Source organism: Lemur catta, chromosome 22 (assembly GCF_020740605.2).
Source record: "Lemur catta isolate mLemCat1 chromosome 22, mLemCat1.pri, whole genome shotgun sequence".
Taxonomy (NCBI): domain Eukaryota; kingdom Metazoa; phylum Chordata; class Mammalia; order Primates; family Lemuridae; genus Lemur; species Lemur catta.
The window spans coordinates 19183508-19198969 of record NC_059149.1 but is presented as its reverse complement, the minus strand read 5'-3'; the positions used below and the strand labels follow the sequence as shown (position 1 = coordinate 19198969).

Genomic DNA, 15462 nt, shown 5'->3' with positions numbered 1-15462 from the left:
GCTGCTCTCCTGAAGTTCCGTCCTTGCAGCTGACCCATGGGCACTGTGGCTGTCCCTTACAGCCCTGACCTGGGCCCTCACCACTCTTTCCTAAGCCCTGTGCTGATTACTGCACAGGGTAATAGAACCGCATTAACCCCTGTGTATTGTAAAGGGCGATACTAATGCACATTTTTGTGTTTTACACCTGCACGTGGCTCATGTATAACATGTGCTGCCCAGAACTGAAGAACATTTAGGAAAAATGGACTCTGCCTACACCTTTAGCTTCTCATTACTGTAACGGTGTTAGGTTTTGTTTCTGCACAGGTTGTCCTTACCACTCAGCCACTTTCTGACCAGTGGGGTGGGCATTTGGGGAGGCACTGAGAAGCCAGATCGGTCTGTGTGCCGTGTGGCCTCAATACCTGCACTAAAGACTGAAAAAAAAACCAAGACGAATGGATGGATGGATGGATAAATAGGTTTTAAAATATTATGTTCTTGGAAATCAGGTTGGCATTCTGATACAAACATACTTTTTAAGTAATGTTTTCTTTTAAATTTTTATGGCATTAAGATAAAATATAATACCTAAAAAGAGATTCCGTCTGATGTCATTTATTTTAAAGAGTCAACCAAAAGGTTTTATCTTTAATAGTACAGTAAGACACTCTGTTAATTTGGACTGAAAACCAAATGGTACTTAATTACGAGAGGTAGAGGTAACTTAGGAAGTCTTACCAAGTGCTCCAATATTCCTAGCTAGTCATTTCCTAACTCTCCAAAAGACAGAAAAAGAAGAAGAGCTCACGATAGGGAAGGGAGACCGGAGAATGAAAAAGGGCCCGTGTGGCTGGGCAGGCTGGTGGGCTGGGGTGCTTGGGCTTAGGATGCTCTGGGCTTTCCTTTGGGACTAGAACACTGGGTATTAGTGCAGCCTCTGGACCAGCTGCAGAGACTGTTGCAGCATTGTCGTTGCTGAAGCTGGTCCTTCCTTTCCTTAGTAAATCACAAGAGTTTTGTTGGCCAAGCACGTTACCGAGTGGCTTAATTCCCGGGAAATTTAATTTTGAATCATTATTGCGTGTATTTTCACTGTTGCTCTTTGGTGTCTTTCCAGTGGTCTGTAAAGTACCACTGAGTCAGAACTGCAGCCTGCAGAATGGAGGGAGACATTAAAGACCCTTTAGATCCTTTATGGAAGTCAAGACCCAGAGCGAGTGCCTAAACTGCCTGCACACTACAGTTCAGTTTCAGAACCAGCACCAGAACCAGAGCCCAGGTCTCCGGACGGGCAAATACTTTCCTTTTCATGTTGGTAGAGTTAGAAAATGTCATGATACCAAATTTAGCACGACAAACTATTTATCTAGCTGCTTTTCTTAGATTAGAACATAAACTTGTCATAGGTTTTGGCAGCTGCAGACATTCTGATTTCTCCACGTTAAGCAGTCTCTGGATCTCTTCCCCCAAATGACTGACAGTGACCTTCAGCCTAATTTATATGGTACTGAGGACTTGGTCTTGGGCCCAAGAAAAGCCTGGGGCCAGTGCCATTGCTTTGTCTTCTGTCCTTTTCAGTGAATGGTAACCCTACGCTGAACTTTGGATTCCTTGTTCAGTAGCTTTACTTACCCAGATAGTTTGAGATGGTTCTGGAACCCAAAATGTCCAGCAAAGAGACATTCACGTTTTCAGTGCCTGTGAGTTCATGCCTCAAGTGTCTCTGTCATGCCTCTGGGCTGCCAGGACCACTCCTGCTAAGAGCACCGTTGCCATCCACGTACCTGAGTCCAGCTGCAATTTACAGCTCTTGTCTCTTGGACATAAACACTCCCTCTCTCTTAAAACAGTCCCTCTGCTATGCCCTTGAGAGCAAAATCTCTCCATTTTCCTTCTTCCTGGCCATTCCTTTCTAGTGTGCCTTTCAGATTCCCCTTTTTCCATCAGACCTTTATGCTTTGGATTTTTCTCAGATCTCATCTCACTCTACCTGCTCTCTCTGGGTAAGACTTTTTTGCAGTCATGTGGCTTCAATGATCACTTATATGCCAAACGCTATAAATTTACCACATTTCAGCAAATCTGAGATATCAGCCATGGTAAGAGGCACCAAGATTTTATGTACCACAAAGAAAGAAAAAGCACTGCCGATTAAATGACACAGTGGCTTCTTGCACATTAATGTAAGATGTATCTCACTTTCAGAAATATCAGAATGTGAAAAATGTACACCCAAGAATTAATAATACATACTGCTATGTTTTGCATAGAATTAATAATACACAGTAATATCTTTTGCATAGATTAAATGCCATTTTCAGAGCATGAATACCTTGCTGTGTCTTAATTGAAGTTTCCTAGACACATGCAAATGAATTGCAGTAACTTTGTTTCCAGAAGTTGCTATTTTCCTGAGTCTTATCTCTCCAAGCATAAAAGAGGCCTCATTACTATGTACTATATATGGCTTATTGTATGTATAGAAGAGAAAGAATTAAGTTTGCCAAACAGTGAGGCAGAGGTTTTGAACCAGTGCAGCTTCAAGATGGTGCCAAAACTTTGAGACTTACTTCATTGTTGGTGGTTCTGACTATCTTAGTGTAAACCAGGAGGCAGCCTTTTGGACAGAGCTCTTTGTCTTCACGGCATTTCTCAGTAAACTGGATTTTAATTTTTATTACTCATTTCTTTTGTTGTTATACATCACTGGGAAATCATGCTGTCAGTGTTTCCCTCACTGTGTTTTTCATTTCTTTTTTTTCCCCCTATATCTTCAAAATTGCTTTTGACTCAATAATGCTATTGAAAAAACAAAAAACAATGCAAGAGTGACTGCTATTACCATGCTATTTACTGTTATGCAGAAGTTTCCAGTTAATGCCATTAAACATGGGGGAAAAAGAGATAAATGCCAGAAGGAAGCAGCAAATTATCACAGAAAATAGTCCTGCCTACTGAGAACATTCAAGAGACCTTACTGGAAAATTATTAGAACCAATAAAAAATTTGGTAAAGAGGCAGTTATCAAACACGTAAGAAACATTCAGCTATGGGCTACTAGCCTTACTATACGAACAGTTCTTATGAGTATGTAGGAAATGGTCATCACCCTGTGGGAAAGTGAACCAGTGGTATGAATACTGTTTACGAAAGACACACCATGTGGATAACCACATGAGAGAATGTGTAGCCCATCAGTAACAAAAGAAATACTTTTAAAAACCATGACCTGGTAGGCGAGGGGCCCTGTTTTAGAATGAATATCTTTAATATACATAGACATTCACACGGCCTCAGGAATTTTGTAACACCCTATAGTAAATTGCATGAGTGAAAAAAGATTTATAATACCTAATTCTTTATTGATCTCCATGCATCTCTGGAAACTGGGAGGAAGTGAGATGGGATGCTATTCCTGGAAGGCTGGTTTGGCTGTAAGGGCTTGGAGGAGACTCAGGCAATGGAATGTCTTGAGCGCTGTCTGCTCCTGGTGTCCTGAGGAATGTTCATTAGGTCGGCCCCTCCCCTGGAGTGGACGAGAGTCTGGGGCTCCCAAACTCATCAGGACCACGGCTTCTATATTAGACTGAAGAATGGAGTGAGTACTATGCATTAGTCCCTAAGCTGCCTTGTGGAAGCAGATACGGTTGTCCCTGAATCAGTGTTTCTCTGCAGATGGTTGGTCCTCGGCAGTAGTAGGTAGGATTGCTTTGCCCTGTGGTCATTACGGGAGTGTTCTTCTGGAGGTTATGGAGTCTCTGTCTTAGCAGAGTCATCATCATCGTTTCACTTTTCACTTGCTCTGTAGAGCTTGTCTTGTCATTTCCATAACATTTCATGTTGGGACGATCCCAGTGCACATATCCTTGAAATTGCTCTGCACTTACGAGATGCATGCTTGATAAAAATTGTTTCTAGAAATTTCTTCTAACAGTTCCAATTTTAGCTGAGTGGTGAGAATTCCATTCATTAGAAAGGTTTTATCATACATGAATGTGAGAGTCTTAAATGAGTAGGTTTTTCTGACATGCATTTCTCTGATACTTTTTTCTCTGTATGTATATGTGTATTTCCCACTATTAATAGTGTATATGGAACCACTTAGACACATATAGGAAATCATATTGTTTTCTTTTTCATAGAATGTAATTCATACATAGTCATTGTGTAAACTCAGGACTTTAATGCATATGCTTCCTGCCTTAAATTAGAAATTTTATATAATTACAATGAAATAAAAGTACTCACCTATTTAAAACTCAGAGAGGGTATTCTTAAAGAATAGGGTCCACAAATCTTATGGTACATTTAAAGTGTTTTAGTCATTGATGAATTTTTATCTTTTGATGCACAGAATCATATTCTGAGATCTGATTAACTTAAGGGGGCATGTTTTGGTTTTTATTAGTGGGAGGATTCTCAAAATTGAATTTTGGAGTAAGGATGAGATTCCTGACTTACTATTTGCTTGGTGAGTGGCTCTTCTGCTTTCCTGTAACTCTTTCCATCAAACCAATCTCTCCAGGTTGAAAATGTCCGCTTGGTAGATCGAGTATCTCCTAAGAAAGCAGCCCTGGGTACTTTGTATTTGACAGCCACTCATGTCATATTCGTGGAAAATACACCTGACACGAGAAAAGAGACGTGGGTATGTATGAGTTCCTTATTTTTGGCTTTCCATGTTTTCTATTATTTGAAGTAAAAAGTTCTGACCTTCTATTCTTTGATTTCTCCTCAGGGTGAGGAGGGTGGGCTTTTGGTGGTCGGGTGTTAAGGAGACAGTTTCTGGAATGTGTGCGTTCCTTTTTCTACATATCCCCTTGATCTACTTATTCATTTGAAACATGAATGATGTGGACATCCTCAAAGACAGGCCCAGAGACAGCTTCCCATCACTGCTGTCAAGCAGAGATTCAATAACATCCATAGGCCGGACACAGCATTTTCATGCTGCGGGACTTTATCTGCAATACGCTTTATTTGCAGGATCCTATAGTGCAGCCACTCAATCACTTCATTATGTCGTCTCCACTTTTCTGATAATTTAAAAAAGAAAGAAAGAAAAGCTAGCAGAGTTCCACCAGTGGGTATTCCGGTTGCTACATAATGAAACCATTAGATAGTTCTTATTTTCTACAGCAACCCAATCCATGACATGACTAGAACCAGAATGCCTGCACTGTAGATTTCCCCTTTCCGTGTTCTGTGGACAGTGTTGCGTGTTTGGCAGAAGGGGACAGGCACTACGTAGCGGAGGGGAAACCTAAAGAATGCAGTGCTGCCCCTGGAAGACCCAGCAGAGATCCCACGTGCCAGAGAGATGTGCTTCGGCATGATCTCCTTCAACATGAACCTCTTCCTTAGAGAGTAGAAGGATGGTTTTTACTGGAGGCTGGTGGTGGGGCGGGGAGGGAGCGAATGAGGAGCTGTTGATCAAAGGGTACAGAGTTTCAGATAGACAGGAGGAATAAGTTTTGAGATCTGTTGTACAACGTGGTGACTATACTCAATGTATATTTCAAAATAATTACAAGAGTAAATTTCTAATGTCTCGCCATAAAAAATGATAGGAAAGCAAAGTGACGGATATGTTAGCTTGACTTAATCATTCTATGTTGTATATGTACATCAAAACATCACATTGTACCCTGCAAATACGTACAACTATGATCTGTCAATAAAAATATTAATTAAAAAATAAAATAAATCTCTTCTTCCGCAGCTGCCTGACCACCAACAGCTTAGAAAACAACAATCCCATGTTGATACTGAACTTGGACATCCCATGTGGAATTAAGGAGCTTGGTGGTACCTCCCAGCGGAGCCATCTCTAACTTTTGTTGATTGCAAAAGTTTATTTTACTAAATTCTCATGACCTTATTTAATTTTAGCCATTCAATGCCTTCAACATTTGACTACCAAAACGTTCCCTTACCTGGACTTGTGCAAATGTGCATGCTAAATTGTTTGCTTCAAAATAATTATCTCAGATATCAGAAAGCTTGGTGTTGAAAAATAAAATTATAAATTTAGACAGTTGTTTCTTACTCGGAACGTCTCAGTTCTTGTCATCTAACTAGCAGGTGTTGAGCTAGCTGAAGGTTGGGGAGTGTTTTCTTTGTGGCTCAGAGGCTTGTGTTAGTCCTTGTTATATTTCTTAGTTATTTGTGCTTATCGAGAATAACTTTTGGTTCTAGATTCTTCACAGTCAGATTTCCACCATCGAAAAACAGGCAACGACCGCGACCGGATGCCCCCTGCTCATTCGCTGCAAGAACTTTCAGATCATACAACTCATCATACCGCAGGAAAGAGATTGCCACGATGTGTACATCTCTCTGACACGACTCGCGAGGCCAGGTAGGGCAGAGGAACTCAGCGTTTGATACAGCCCCACTCTTAGGACATTTGCAAATCATGTTCAAGAATATTTGCAAATGCAGTTCAAGAATTTGTATAGTGCTTAGGAATGATATGTCAACTTAGTCTTGAGGTGAGGCCAAGAAACCTGAATGATTACCTGATATATATAGTTCTTTGCCTTATAGGGTCTCCCCTGAGTTATTTATTATGTGGGCCTCTTTCATTAATTTTAGTATTCACTTTGTCTCAGTGGCACTTGGAGTGTGTTTTCCTGTCCAGGTGAAATCGCCTCAAAATTATGCCCTTTTGATACTGTGGTAATTGAGCTACTTGGAACAAGGCCAAAGACAGAGCTGACAAATTGTTTTCTGGGGGGGATGTTGTTATCAGACAGTTCTAGTGCAGTTCTCCGCCTCTTGGGGCTTTCAGGGTTTGGTCTCTGTTGCTTTTTGACAGTAATCTGTGCTTTCCAGGGTTGGGGCAACTAGACTTCCGTTAGCATCAGTGAATATTCAGAGTGTGGATATATCGATTCTCCTAAACAAAACCTCCTTCAGTGTTGCGGGAAGAATGTTTGGATTTGAAAAATTGTGTTCTCTGCTGTCTTGCTCTAGCCCTCATCTCAGGGTCTTTGGATTTCTATTAATAGCTTGCTCTTCACTTCTACAGAAGTGTTTCTTATCTATCTGTGTGGCCTGTGTGAGTTGTGTTGTTCTTTTGCTTAAAAGAAATACTTCTAAGTTCCCTGGAAGAATGCTGGGAAAAGAGATCATTTATATAAAAGTTAAGTGTTACACAGAAGTCATGAATAAGGGAACTGGGGTATGTGCTTATAGGTACTTTGCCAAATGCTTTTTGATGCAGAACAAGTAGTTCAATTATAAACTTGTCAAGGCATTTGTTTGGGTGCTAAGTTCCTTATAATAGGACCGTATCCTTTGTAGGTAGCTAAGAACTAAAAGTTATTTAACGGAAATGATACTGTCAAATCTGATTATTTTTACTTTACTTTGTTCTCCTCTTAAGGCAGTTGGTTGAGGCTTTTTTTTTTTTGTAAATCTAAGTGTGTTAAAAGAACTGCGGAGTAAGCCAGAAAAGCAGTTGAACTTTTTGGAGGGTGCACTATAATTGGAACAGAAGTTCTGGGAAGATGTACATTAGGTTGCACGCAGCAGAGAATGTGAGGACAGTTGTGTGCCAGCAATTTCTGTGTCACTGATTAATGGATGTACTGGGCAATAAATGTGCTCTGACCGGATTAATGAGACTTAGGAACAGCCCAGAGAACTGGGAAAGGGCTGAGCGGCTGGAAGAGCAGAGCACGGTGGCGGGAAGGGCCGTGGCCTTGGGACAGCGAGTGCTCGACTCTCATGAGGCTCCTCAGGCAGGAAAATTGCTGTGTTCCCCCGCTGTTAAAAATATATACTTGTTCTTAGAAGGTGAAGTTTTGGGAGTTAGGTATTAGATGTAGCCAGAGACCTGACTGGCTACCTTTTATTAAAAAAAAAAAAAAAAGCATAGTAATTAATTGAATTAAACCCATCACCTGTGAGGATTTAAAAAGAATCACCAGCATTTTGCAACATCGGCTTTAGAACTGCCAGTTTACATAAAACACAGCACCTTTCATAAGCGTGGGAAGATGAAACAGAACCCAAGCAGTTTCGCAGTGTAATGTTAAAGGAAGGCAGTGCTAGAATTAGCACATATCACAGGCTATCACTTTGGAAGCCGGGTTTTGAATCCTGGTGGAGATGGGGAAGTTGGTGGTGTCAGACATGAAACAGTGGCCCTCAACAGGGGGTAGGGTTGGTTTATTAGAATCATCTGAGAATATTTTACAAAATGCACCTTCACCCTCCTCTAGGTATATCAGAATAAATGTTGTGTGTGTGTGTGTGGTCAGTGAGGGAAGTGTACTTTGAATTCCAGTAGTACAATATAGCTCTCTCTGGTTATTCTAGTTCATCACCAATAAAAGTCATGTATTTTTCAGTCCCCAATGGACACAGCCAACTGCAAGGTCTTATAGAGGACAATTTTAAAACAATTTTTTTTTTATTTTTTACAAAAGAAGAAATGTTTGGAAGTACACTTAAGTCAAGGCCTACGAAAGAGATGTTTTCAAAGCTGTCAAGATTCTTTCTTTACTGTTGTCTCTCTTTAGGATTTCTTGGATAAGGGGAAATCAAATGACTAAAAAATTAGGAGGGATTTTATTGGTGTGCCTTTGGTATGAATAAATATCGCTAAGAATTTGGTCATGGACTATAAAAGATCCCAGGAAAACATAATGTGGCCAAATTCAGGAAGTAAAGAAATAGCTTAGGTTAAAATGAAGGTTGTGGCTCAAATGAAAAAACCCCGTAGATCTGATGTACTAATAAGGATGTAAAATTTTCTGATTTAAAAACCCCTCATTCTCAGAGGGCTTCTACTTTTCCCATGTTCTCTCATCTCTCCTCCCTCTAATTTGCCTCTTTGCTGTTTGTTTTTGTATCAATTATTTTTCCCTCTTTAGTGTTTGTGGGCCCTTCAACATCTAAATAATTTCTTTTGTTTATTTTCTCCCTTTTACTGTTTTGTTTTTTTAGTTCAGCTTAGTCCCCAATTCTTCTGCATGTTCATTATGATTTTTAAAATCTCATGATTGAAGGAGTCCCATTTGCTTATTTTGTAACTTTTTATACACCTTGTCTAAGTCATTAATGTGTAAGCAGTTTTTACAGTGGCAATTTCTTTTTTATGGATGATACTAATTTGAGTCTAATAGTCCTTTTCCACTGTGTTAGGTTCAACGATCCTAATGTTTAATTCCAACACTTGTTTGTTTAAAATAGACCTCAAAGGTGAGGTGCCCTCATTTTTATTTTCAAGGTGCTGCAAAATCCAAAAATAGGTGTGTTATCATCTCACCTCTTTCTAAATGCTCTTTCAACTCCATTTATTTTAAATTGCCTGAATTCAGCAGAATGTCTGGAGCAATTTAGCTTTCAGTAGTTACTCTCGTTCCAAAATACCTCACGCTTCTGTGTCCTTCTGATGACATTTGGTAACTTTTCCCTTACGCACCCTTCACATTCTGCTGATGCTGGTGCATGCTTGTTTTTCTTTCGATTTGTAAAGGACTTTTGATTTTTAATATTAAACTCCTCATTGTTTCTCTCAGTTAGTCTGTAATGAGAGGCAGTTCCCTCATATTTTTGTTTCTAAGCATTCTGTTTTCAGAACCGTTAGCTGGATACCTGGGAAACAAGCTAGGTTATTTTGCTTTCTTCTCGAATGCTCTGTTGTACCCACCTGTCTCTCTTATTTTGGCAGAATGAACACCCTGTCCTTTATATGGGAGGGAAGGGAAAAAAGGTTGGATACAGATACAGGTGTATTTGTAGGGTCGGTGGTTCCAAGTTGAGTTTCCATTTGATGGCTTCCATTTTCTGTGGGAAGTAGGAAGTGGGATTATCTGAGAGTGAAGGAGTTGGAGAGAGTCATAGGGATTGAACCGGTTTGTCGTGACACAAGCTTCCCGGGTGATAGACAGCAAAACTGAACAACAGGGCTAAAATAAAATAAGTCCAAACATGCATCTGTAGGCATCTCTAGGGCTGAGCTCATGCACTCGACTGAAACACTGATTTGGCTTTCCTAGAAGTATAGCCAAAATGTTACTCATTCTTCATTTCATGTAGTATTTTAGAAATTGTCACTTTGCTTTCTGAATAGATAGAACAATGTTCAAATCTGCCTTTGTTTAGCTAGTTATGTGATTTAAATAGGTGATATATGATAAAGTAAATACTAAGATGATTTTCACATAATGTTTTCTGAATTTTTTCAAATTAAAGGTGCACACTTAGTTTACTCCCCCAGTCCAAAGGCATGTTGAGTATTTGCTTCTTATTTGAGGAGTTCTTTTGCCCCCCTAGAAATGGGGCCCCCTGGGGTGAGGCCCTCAGTGCTCTTGCTGTGGAAACGTGCTGGGCACTAACAGCAAAAGATGTTTCGGGTTGGATGTGATGGCTCAGACTTTGTGACGTGAAAAGCCAGCATGGTGTTGAACATGCCTGTTTGAAGAGTGGCTGAAAAATCAGCTGAGGGATGTGACCTTTCTAGAGCGGGCAACTGTTTTCTCTCTGTTCAGATTCTATAAAGATAAAAGATTTCTCTAAAGTAAAAAGCTTTTGCACAGCAACCAGTTAACAGAGTGGAGAGACAATCCACAAACTGGGAGAAACTACTTGCAAGCCATACATCTGATAAGAGATTAATATCCAAAATATATAAGGAACTCAAACAACTCTGTAGAAAGAAAACAAATAAACTGATTAAGAAATGAACAAGGGACCTGAAGAGACATTTCTCAAAAGAAGACATACACCTTGTGGACACACAGACACGTGCTCAACATCACTAATCATTATTAGGGAGATGCAGATTAAAACCACAGTGAGATAACACCTCACAACCCTTAGAATGGCTATGGTCAAAAAGATGAAAGATAACTGTTGGCAAGAATGTGGAGAAAAGAGAACCCTTGTACACTGTTGGTGGGAATGTAAATTAGTAAAACAGTATAGCCATTATGGAAAGCAGTATAGAGTTTCCTGAAAAAACTAAAAATAGAGTTATCAAATGACCCAGCAGTCCCACTTCTGGGTATTTTACTTGAAAGATTTGAAACCAGTTTTGTCGAAGAGATGTCTACACTGCCGTGTTCACTGCAGCCATATTCACAGTAGACAAGTTACGGAATCAACCTAAGTGCCCATCAGTGGATAAATAGATAAAGGAAATATATGTACACGCAGTGGGATACTATTCAGCCTTAATAAAGGAAGAAGTTCTGTCATTTGCAGCAACACGGGTGGAATTGGAGAACATTATGCTAAGTGAATTAAGCTAAACACAGAAAGACAAATACCACATGTTCTTGCTTATATGTGGAATCATAAACAATTGAACTCACAGAAGCAGAGAGCAGAATGGTGGTTACCAGAGGCTGGGAGCTGGGGGAATGGGGAGATGATAGTCGAAGAGTATAAAGCCTCAGTTGTTTTTTTAGATCTGTTTCACAGCTTGGTGAATATAGGTACTATACATTTCAAAATGCTGAGAGTAAATTTTAGATGTTCTTATCACAAAAACATTCAATATTTGAGGTGATCTCTATGTTAATTAGCTCGACTGAATCATCCCACATTGGACTCAAAAATCATATCACTTTGTACCCCATAAATATGTACAACTATAATTTGTCAATATAAAATAGAAAAAGTCTATAAGCAAAAAAAAGAAAAGATTTCTTAAGCCCTGGTATTTTTTTTTTTTAATTTACCTCCCTGCTAATTGCTAAAAATTTTGCTATGTGTTTTGCACGAGTTGAACAGTGTTTTGCAGTAAAAGGAACAGAAAATTATGAGTTGGGAAATAGTAAAATTTACATCTGTGCTCATGGTCCTTTTCAATTCCTCAGGAGCAGGTGGTCCCCAGGCCACTTCTGGGCTGTCCTCTGGCTGAGAAGCTTGCCCACGTTGACAGGACCGAGCGCTGGCTGGCAGAAGTGGGGGGTTCCCTGCCTTCATACAGAATTTTGCTTAAATTGGGCCTGAGGATTGGTTGATCACTCTTTTTCCTTAAAAACACCTGAAAGAAAAAAATTTCATAATTTCAGCATCAACTCATTCTAATGTCTCCGAGTTCAAGAGTGATCTTAATGTCTGTTATAAACTATTCTTGCTTTAATTTATATACAGTTTCATTGCCTATCCCCAATGGAAAACAGGCATCAGCCCACACACAGAAAACCTTCAGTCGTCAAAGAATATTTTTCTTCTTCTACCTTTAAACCTGTTTGTAAACATTTAACAAAAGGCACTTAACTTCCACCATCGCTCCACATTCATTAGCTCCTCTTTCGCTGAGGGAGCTGAGGCTTTCTCAAGAGATTCTTCTGGCATCTTAAACAAACTGCATTTGCGGTTAGCATTATGGTAGCAGCAGCCTGAGTCATGAAAATGGTACTTGGTGATGGAAAAGATGCGTCAATGTAGAGCAGAGACTGTTCCCAGACAGGATCTTAGTTTCATGTGCTGTCTGCCCAATTCGCTGAGATCGTAAGAAGCTGTTTTCACTGCAAGTGTCTGCTCTGTGTCCGTGTGTGCGTGGACCTGGATGTGTGCATTTTCTCGTTCATTCAAATAGGATTCAAGGTTTTGAAGTTTAGAAATAGGACATGCAGAGAGACTGAAATAGAATGTAATTTATCTTACTGATATACCACAGTCATGTTGCTTCTTATTCACAAGAAAAATGAAAAAGAATCTGGTACTTAAAATACCCTTATCTTCCCTCTTTCATGTAGATGAGTCATCTCACTGGTGATCAAAGCAAGTTGGAGACCTGAGTTTTGGTCTCAGGCCACCTGTGTGTCACTGTAGCCTCTGGCTGGTGGTGAGACCCGTCACAGGGCTCCAAAACTCATGTTTGGGGGCATTAAATTGTCCACACTGGGTGCTGTCAGGAAGCTAAGGAGGAAACAGGAGGACCAAGAAAACCACGAGGAGAAAGAAATCTATGGATAGAAACAGAAAGATTAGGAGAAAAGGGAGACGAAAGAAGGAGCTGCCTTGGGGACACAGTATGTGTGATTAGGAAGGGGCCTCTCTACCTCATGTCAGCCTGGACTCCCTTTTCCTAGATGGGTGGCCTTGAGCCAGGGAATGTCCCTCCACCTCCCTTTGCCTCTGATTTCTCCTCTATATGATGAGGACTGTCAAAGTGTGTGCTAACTGGATTAATGCATTTAACTGGATCAGAATCTGGAATGAAACAAAGACCAGCTGTCATTGATTATCATTAGAAAGGCTTAGCTCTGCGCCATCCAATATGGAACCCACCGGCCACAGGTAGCTGCTCAGCACTTGAAACATGGCCACTCTGCACCGAGATGTGCCACTGGTGTAAAGTACACATGAAATTTCAAAGGCAGTACAAGACAGGATGCATCGAATATTAACTAATACCTTTTATGTTATGTGCATGTTGAAATGATGACTTTGTACATGTTGGGTTAGATAGACTATATTATTAAATGAATGTAACTGTTTCTTTTTAGTTTTTTAATGTGGCTACAAGTACATTTTAAATGACAGATGTGGCTTATGTTATATTTCTGTTGGATAGCGCTGGTCTAGACACTTCCCCTTACATGCCAATACCAGAGCAAGAAAACCAAATCCTAGATTTTATTGGGGGGAGAGAAACAGTGGAGTTATTGGGCTTGGCCTCGCAAGCATAAAAGGTGTTATATAAAGATGAAGATACGGTGATGAGATTAAAAGAAGACTTTCATGATACAGCCTTCTACTAGTACTCCATATTGTACGCTGTGAATGGATAGCTTTTATGAATCCTATGAATATTTTAGGAGCAGCACAATTAGGATATATACATAGTTGTTAAAAGGTCAAACATTTTCAATGCAAGTGTTTAATCCATAGCTTTTCCAACTGTTTGTTATTTCTTCTTTTTTAATACTGTGATCATCAAATCATTGTGGAATTGGCCTGGGCCTTTTGTCTACCTCTGAGAGGCCATCCCAAATCCAAACTCGATATACATAAAAAAAATTGACTTCTTGATGCCTAATGAATACAAACATTCTTAGTTAATTTTTATACTCCGTATTTTCTGTGGTCTGGAAACTAAAAAAGCAACTAAAAAAACACAAAAAGGAGACGGCTCTGTTTTCTAAAAGCAAAGAGGCTATTGCAAAGTTGAATCCAGATGCCCCAAGGACTTCTTGTCATTGCTGGGAAGAGGTGGGTGACCGGGTCTACAGGGACAGGGAGCTGCAAGGGAGTGTTCCAAGGGCTAGTGGGGCCGGAATGGCCTCTTGGTGTACTCCCCTGGGACAGGATGTTTTAGGGGGAGATTTGGTTCTGGCTTTGACTTAGCCTGATTTGGCTTTATTCTCTCTTTTCTTGCAGTGAAATATGAGGAGTTATATTGCTTCTCCTTCAACCCCATGCTGGATAAAGAAGAAAGAGAACAAGGCTGGATGCTGATTGATCTTAGTGAAGAATACAAGCGAATGGACCTCCCTAATAATTACTGGCAGCTCAGCGACGTGAATAGAGACTACAGAGTGAGTGGAGGCATCGAGGGAAATCCAAATGCTTTGTCCACATGCAATCATGGTTACAGATAGCTTAGCATAGCTTTGTTTTATCTCCTTTAAATTTCTAGCTCTTTGTAGACATACATGTGTGGATTTCCAGGTCTCCCTTGGTTGTTGCCAGCTGTATTTCCTACCTGCACCTAGAACCAAAAAGTTTGAACAAGAGAAGCTTAGAGACCACCCTCTCCAGACCTCTCCTCTAATGGTGAACCAACTGGAAACCCAGAGGGGCCCAGTGGCCAGGCGGTTGGTGGGAGAGCTGGCCGGGATCTCATTCTCCCATCAGGGCTTTTTATAGTGCAAGGAGTGATTAGTGGGGAAGTCAGAGAGACTCTGATGGCAGTTTGGCACCAGCTCCTCTGTGTGCTCACTGAGCTCTTGCTTGGTTCGCAAGGTCACCAAGAGGCTTCCCTGGAGAAATGTGTCTACACTTACAGGAAGGAGTCTGGAGAGGAAGAGAAGCCAGAGTGGCAGAATTAATCCCATATCCTCCCTAGTGATTGGCTTGCAAATCAGTAGTGGTTTCAATATTAATTTTTAAAATATTTTAAGTAATAAAAGTCATGTAAGAACGTTCCGGAGCATTTGCAAAAGAGAGAAAAAAAAATACTATCCCATTGCTTTAACACTCTTCTGTTTTAAAATTTTCCTTCTTTTTTTTTTTCATCTGTGTAGTTGGATAACTTTTTTCTTATATAAGTAATGCATATGCATTGTTGAAAATTGGGAAATATAGAACAAAAGGATATTAAATCACTTAAAAATGCCAGCATCTGGCGATACTCACTGTTACTATGTTTGGCAGATAGTCTTCCAGGATTTTAATGTATATATTAATTTTTATGCATGTACACACAAACCTATTCAAATACATATAACAAAAATGGAATCATAGCACATGTGCCTTGTGTTCTGCTTTTCTTCATGGAACACA

The 15462-nt window shown here is 40.1% G+C and overlaps 1 protein-coding gene across 1 annotated transcript in view; it reads left to right on the top strand.

Annotated features, from left to right (window-relative positions):
• Nucleotides 1–4504: 4504 nt before the first annotated feature.
• The window catches only part of MTMR7 (myotubularin related protein 7), a gene marked incomplete at its 5' end in the record, with an annotated part of 60816 nt that continues 49858 nt past the window's right edge, over nucleotides 4505–15462 (top strand). The window contains 3 exons of the mRNA XM_045535486.1: nucleotides 4505–4633; nucleotides 6184–6346; nucleotides 14338–14495. Of these exons, the coding sequence (XP_045391442.1) occupies nucleotides 4505–4633; nucleotides 6184–6346; nucleotides 14338–14495 (450 nt within the window). The remainder of the gene's footprint in view (nucleotides 4634–6183; nucleotides 6347–14337; nucleotides 14496–15462) is intronic.